Source organism: Protomyctophum bolini (assembly GCF_963924005.1).
Source record: "Protomyctophum bolini genome assembly, chromosome: 11".
NCBI classification, from domain to species: domain Eukaryota; kingdom Metazoa; phylum Chordata; class Actinopteri; order Myctophiformes; family Myctophidae; genus Protomyctophum; species Protomyctophum bolini.
Window position 1 is genome coordinate 36,649,737 of NC_137872.1, and position 7,217 is coordinate 36,656,953.

The 7,217-nt window shown below is 46.7% G+C and overlaps 1 protein-coding gene across 1 annotated transcript in view; it reads left to right on the forward strand.

Annotated features, from left to right (window-relative positions):
- Positions 1-544: 544 nt before the first annotated feature.
- Positions 545-7,217, forward strand: part of rapgefl1 (Rap guanine nucleotide exchange factor (GEF)-like 1) — a 63,968-nt gene continuing 57,295 nt past the window's right edge. The window contains exon 1 of the mRNA XM_080776546.1: positions 545-711. Within this exon, the coding sequence (XP_080632672.1) occupies positions 606-711 (106 nt within the window). The 5' untranslated portion in view covers positions 545-605. The remainder of the gene's footprint in view (positions 712-7,217) is intronic.

The following is a 7,217-nucleotide window of genomic DNA, read 5'->3' on the forward strand; positions in this document are numbered from 1 at the left end:
GTGGAAATGTGGCGCAAATCTCTGAATATAATTATATTCTTTCCGAGCGATCGTTTTTAACTCAAATCTTTGCTTCTGGGGGAGGTCCCTGGAACAACATATTTTCAGATGGATGGGGGGGTCGGCGGCCGAATACATAATTCTAGGGGGTCCTTGACATGAAAACGTTTGAGAACCGCTGACATAGAAACATGGGGTTTTTTCCAGAAAACTGTCAGGATTTAGAAGACATTTTGTAGAATCGTCCTCGGGTCTAAATGGGTTAATAACTCATTTAACTGACTCACTTAATAAATCATTTTGACCCCCCCCCCTCTCTCTCTCTCTCTCCCCGCAGCCCGGACAGCGAGGACCCCCCCTCCTGGCCCTCTGCAGCGGTGGCGCCACCCGGCGGCGGTGGCGGGGGATGCCACCAGTACCACCAGTACCACCACCCGGCGGCCCCCGGCGTTAATAACGGGCCCGGTGGTGGTGGTACCGGCGTCAACACCAGCAGCTCGGGGTCGAGTTCCGGAGGAGGAGGAGGAGGGGGAGGAGGGGGAGACGTCCGCAGCCCGTCGCTGTCCAGCGACGAGCAGAGCTCCGAGAGCGCCAGCCTGCTGGCGATGGACGGAGCGCTGGGGTGGACGCCGCTGACCGCCGACACCCCCGACAACCTGATCCTGGCCCTGCTGGACAGCGTGGCCGGGCGGCGCTACGCCAACTGTGCAGGTGAGGAACGCACGCACGGACGCCATGCACGCCACGCCACGCACGCACAAACGCATGCACGCGCCGTCTATCACACAATCTTATCTACACAGTACTGCGGTCACACACAGAGACAAAGAAAGGGGGACAACCAAACGTTTTGCTCGTTCATTTAACTCTGAGACTAGTGTGACGAATCGCTATACAAATTGAGCAGTAACTCTGGTTGTGTTCGTGCTAAAGCGCTGATTTTCCTGTGGCACCATTACACACACACACACACACACACACACACACACACACACACACACACACACTCACACACACACGCTGTCATGTTCCGGTGGTGTGGTGAGAGGACCCAAATGCGGGACAGCAAGCAGACAGAGTTCAAGATCCAAGATGGGTGATTTATTACAAAATAACTGGGGAAACAACACAGACACGTTGAACTGAACAAGAAGTGACACCAAACAATGACTGGACAAGGACTGACTGACTGACTGGGGAACAAGACTAATATACACAAGAGGGCTGATTAGTGATTACACATGAGGAAACACCTGGGGAAGACAACATATAGAACCAAAACAACTAGAACATAACATAGAATCACAAGAGCTAGACAGGCAAAGTCTGTGACTGTGACACACGCACATCAGTCAGTCTAAACTCTAAAGAGACGAGCATGGGTGAGGCAAATGTAGTGTCCTTTTGCTGTATATGTGTGCAAACGTTTTGTGAAAATCTGCTTCGTGTGAGAGTATGAAAACCTGAAGCTATATACGTTTGGGTCAATTTTCACACACTTTCTCGAGTTGAATTAAAACTGCGGATTGTATTGTGTACTGTCTCGGTCACATACAGATATATTGGCCTATGTGCACAGCGGGTTTGTAGTAAGACAGCACGGTATAGCGAAAGTCTCACGGGACCGGTCCCTGGAGCGACATACGGTGTCCTGTCAAAGTGAAACACTTTGCTACCTGTTCACTCATTTTGTGTACGTCAATCTGGAACGCGACACGGCTGTCTGCGGAAATGCCAGAAATGCGTGGAATGATTCTCTTCCGGACGTGTGAACGATAATATGTTGACATCCTGTATATACAGCTCCTTCTGTTGCCCCTGCAGAGAAAACGGTTGAGGAACCGAGGAGGATATAAATGGATCGTTATAGTTCAATCAGTAACATGATCTCCAACGTTTATGAATCCCTAAAGGGGTTATAGATGTATGGTTTACTAGAATGGAAACGGATGGGGAGATTTACAGCCGTAAATCCATGGCTGTTTTGTCATGAATTATAGTGTGACATTTGAATCGATCTTTATGGTATGAAAAGAGTCTTCAAGCTATTCGAATATGCGACGCGCTGTCAGGCCAGCCCAGAGCCTATTATAGACCGATATAGGCCAGCAGGCAGCCCCTGTCCTTTTGCCTCCGTTACGATTAATAATAGTTATTTTAAAAAGCAAACATAATGAAACTGAGTAAATACCTGGTCTACAAGCTCACAACCGTGTTGCGATGCGACCGGTTGTGGGCTTGTCTTATTGGCATTTGTTTTGCCATTTGGTGTATAGGATTGGTATATGCGTATAGGACTTGAGTGGTTACTGGTTAACCCATTTTGGGCTGGGAACCCCTTTTGGTGTTTTTAAGCATTATGTTGTAATTTAGCTAATGAAAAATAGCAGATCTACAAGCTCATAGATCTACGAGCTTGTAGGTCTGCTAATTTTTGAAAAATCGTGAAAATGTAGTGAATATATATTCTTTCAGAGCCAATGCTTTTTTAACTCAAATCTCTGCTTCTGGGACTATACTACATATTTTCAGATGGGGGGGGGGTCGGGTCGGCGACCAATTACACATATTTTTTGGGGGTCCTTGACATGAAAATGTGTCAGAACGACTGACACAGAAACATAGGGTTTTTCAGAAAAAAACGTCAAGATTCAGAAGGCATTTTGTGGAATCCGTTGTCGGGTCAAAATGCGCTGTTAAGACGAGGACGAAGAAGAACACGCGTCTCGGGGCGTATAGTACCGCAGAATGTCAGGGCAGATCAGGGCATGACGTCGTGAGGAACAGTTGGTGGGAGTTCAAGTTCAAGTTCATCCGCCGGCTGCTCGCACGCTGTTCCCCCCGCGCGACGTAGAGATCACAGGGCCGATCCCCTGCAACCTCCACCACCGCTGCCTGATATACTCTACTACTGTATACCGTGTGCCCTTGAGCAAGACAAGGAAGACATCATCAACCGGGGCTGTCAACGTACTGACGGTGTGACGTTTACAGGACCCGACAGTGTCATGCAGAGGGCACTTGGTTAGGGAAAATAAATTAACCCATTCTGACCTGAGATCAGATTCATACGAGGTTTCCACTGGACACACGCTGGTCTGATTATAACCCATCCTGACCTGAGATCAGATTCTAAAAAATGTCAGTCGTTCTTCGATTTTTCAAAAATAGCAGACCTACAAGCTCGTAGCGCGCCACTCGGTGGCGCGCTATGAGCTTGTAGATCTGCTATTTTTCAATAGCTAAAGCATAAAATGGGTTCCTGTTCAGAATAGGTGTACCGCCTTGCCTTACCCCTAAACTTCTTTGCCGTTTCTTTTACGATTTTACGAACGACAAAAACATTTTGGGGGCGGGAACCCCTTTCGGTGTTATACTTTAGCTATTGGGAAAATAGCAGATCTACAAGCTCATATAGCGTGGTAACCGCTATGTATCGCTTGTAAAATGTTGGCAGTTGCGGATTGCGTTTTTTTTTTTCTGTTTCTAAAGTGTATAGTGGCGTGTTTGGGCTGCATGGCTTCCTATGTGGTTGTTCTAAGTCGTCATGGGTTGGATGCAGTAATCAGCCACAGACCGGTGCAGCCGTGCAGACGACATATTGATATTGATCCCATATTGACTTTCTCTTAAGTGTGTTATTGATAACTGACACATGATTGTGACAAATCCTTTTTTCCTTTCCTAAAAACACATTTGTTTTAGTGCAGTCGGTCGGCATGGTTCTCAACCATTTCGTCTGGGTCAACCTTTTCTTGGAACCCGCCGTGTTTAGTGGTCAGATGGGTGGGCCGCGTGCTTATTGGTCAGATGGGTGGGCTGCGTGTTTAGTGGTCAGATGGGTGGGCCGCGTGTTTAGTGGTCAGATGGGTGGGCCGCGTGTTTAGTGGTCAGATGGGTGGGCCGCGTGTTTATTGGTCAGATGGGTGGGACGCGTGCGTCGTGTGCATTTTCAGACCGTGTTTCGTTTATCGAAACGATTTGTCTTCCGGCTTGGATCAATGGAGCTAACATATAGTAACACTTTTAAGTTCTTATTTATTGGTATCACTTTTTTAAATATCATTCAAATCTGTGTGTGTGTGTGTGTGTGTGTGTGTGTGTGCGTGCGCATGCATCTTTACATGTCTGACTATGAGTCTGTGTACAAATAAACACGTCGCATGCATATCTGTGTCGGGACAGAAACCTCTCATCTCCATAATTCTAAACCTTTTTGTGTTGCTATGGTAAATTAAACACCCTATACTTGAACACAGAAGCATGTAAAGTTGCAGATCCACAAGCGAACACACTGTAGATCTGCTATACCTTTGATGCTTTTGAACTTGAATCGTGAAAAGTAACAGTAACATCCGACGGAGACGATATGTGGATAAGTGTCGCATACATGCGCGTGCGTGCGTGCGTGTGCGTGTGTGTGTGTGTGCGTGTGCGTGCGCGCGTGTGTGCGCTGATCCAGTGGTTACATAATAACTGCCGTCCTCTTCAAGGAACCAGAGAGTGCTTATTACTCCCTCTCCGTGCACGCCGCTTGCGTGCGTGACTGCGCGCGTGTGTGTGTGTGTACGTGCGTGCATGCCGTGCTTGCGTGCATGTATGTGTATTTGTGTGCCTCAACTTAACGACAGCATTACATTTCAGTTCTCGGTTATGCATACATGTGCATTGATCCATGTATCTGTTATTGTTGTACATTTGTGCTTGCAAAATGTCGCTGTGGGTCAGCTTGTGTGTGTGTGTGTGTGTGTGTGTGTGTGTGTATGTAAGTATGTGTGTGCGTGCACATGGGGGACCAGCTCTCGGCCCAGAGGCAGAGAGTAGGAGAGTAGGAGACCCTTCATGTGTCGGTGGTCCGGAGGGGAGGATTTCTGCTTTACAACGTTGGCATTTAAGCAGACTGCTCTCATCCACAGTGACTTACAAAGAGCAAGATCACAGTAAAGTCATGGATTAAAAAGTTCTCAGCCGCCCCAAACCGCTGATTTCAGCCATTTGGATCCCGCGGGCAACCTAGCTGCGACGTGTGTTTTTTAAGCTTTATTTTCAGTGTTTTGGTTATTTTTAACCCATTTAGACCTGGGAGCGATAATTCAAAATGTCTTCTAAGTCCTGACATTTTTCTGAAAAAAAAAAACATGTTTTCTATGTCAGTCGTTCTCAAACGTTTTCATGTCAAGGACCACCCCAAAAATATATGTAATTGCCCGCCGAGCCCCATCTGAAAATATCTTGTTCCAGGGACCCCCCCCCCCCCCCCATGCATGCAAGAAGCAAAGATTTGAGTTAAAAACTGTTCGCTCTGAAAGAATATACTATTCAAACATTTGGGCCACATTTCAACGATTTTTCAAAAATAGCAGACCTATACAAGCTCGTAGCGCGGCACTCGGTGCAACAATAGCTAAAGTATAACATAATGCTTAAAACACCAAAAGGGGTTCCCGCCCAAAATGGGTTAAGATTAAAAGAGTATTTGAAGTGGTAGTTCAGTCTTTCTAAAAAAAAAAAAAAAAAAACCCATAATGGTTCCAGATATTTCATAAAAGCAAAAGGCTATATAACCCTCTGGCGTCTGGGCATTTTGTTTTAATTTTTTTTTACAAAATGACTATCCTGGTCAGTGCCGGTTTGACCCATTTTTAGCATCAATCTCCTCCTTGGTATGGCTATACCAAAAACATCATAATTCTACATATTGTTGAGCTACTGTAATTGTTTATGAAACTGTGTGTGTGTGCGCGTGTGTGCGCGTGCATGTGTCCGTGTGCGCTTTCACACAGTTTCACAAATCGCATATTAGTACTTGGCCTAACACATCCTTTCAAAGGTGAGGTTATTATTATTATTTTTTTGAGGCTCTGAAATTTCACATCTGTTCAATCGCAATACAATGCATACAGAACGCTCTGTGTCGTTGGTGTCGTGGGTTCGAGTCCAGAGCGGAACGCTCTGTGTCGTTGGGGTTGTGGGTTCGAGTCCAGAGCGGAACGCTCTGTGTTGTTTGGTGTTGTGGGTTCGAGTCCAGCATAGTCAGAAAGACCACAACACATCACCTGTCTCATGAGGACAGAGGACTTGGCTCTGTGTCATGGTCCAAAGGTCTGTCTGTGTGTGTGTGTGTGTGTGTGTGTGTGTGTGTGTGTGTGTGTGTGTGTGTGTGTGTGTGTGTGTGTGTCTCCCAATTCGATGGCTCTGTTGGGTTTTACACACGCACACACGCACGCACGCGCCAGACAGCAGAGAGGAAAGGAGAGAAACCTCTCTCTATGCTAATTGTCACCGTACAGCGTGAAGTTACAGCCAATGTACATTTGAGTCTCATCCGGAGAGAGTTGGAACCAGTCAGTGGTGAGGTCCATGAGGGAGGGGGGGGGGATGTGTGTGTGTGTGTGTGTGTGTGTGTGGGTGTGCACGTCTGAGAGAGAGCGTGCTTGTGCATGGCATGTCAGGGACACCCGCCCCGGGGAACCTCCTGACTGAGTTGACATCCGAGTTCTGTGAGAATGTATCCAGCTGAACTAAACAGGCTGATAAGCAGCAGGTGACACACAGTATCAGACAGCTCAGGTTGGCCTCTTCTCTCTCTTCCATAGAGTGTGTAGCTCTCACTAACGGGCAAAAGGCCTAAACTAGTAAACTGTAGTAGAAATGAAGAAAAACGATTTTGCTACTCACCGAAACCGAGGCAGTTTTACGACGTGGAAAACTTAAAAAGGGTATTTTTGAAAAACAAATAAAGGGTCCCGCACACTGTCAGACACTTGCCAAAATGTTGCTCTTTATTGGGTGGACGTTTGGGTCGATTGGACCTTCATCAGGACAGACTGATGAAGGAGGCACCTGTCACTATAGCCTTCTGAGGGGTGCGTCAGCCTCTTGCTAAAAAGTTTTATGACGTGGAAATATTAGGTGGGAAATGTCTCGGGAAACCCCACCTTTTTTGTTTAAATAAATAAATAATAATAATAATTTATATATGTTGAACCACCGTTGGCATTTTCTACTGACCAGATCTGTTAGGTATAGTGAGTGCACTTGCACAATCAGCGATTTTCCATCTGTCAGGTGAGCAGTCAGTAAGCAGGTCGTGTTTAGGTGAGCAGTCGGTAAGCAGGTCGTGTTTAGGTGAGCAGCCAGTAAGCAGGTCGTGTTTAGGTGTTTAGGTGAGCAGTCAGTAAGCAGGTCGTGTTTAGGTGTTTTAGGTGAGCAGGTAG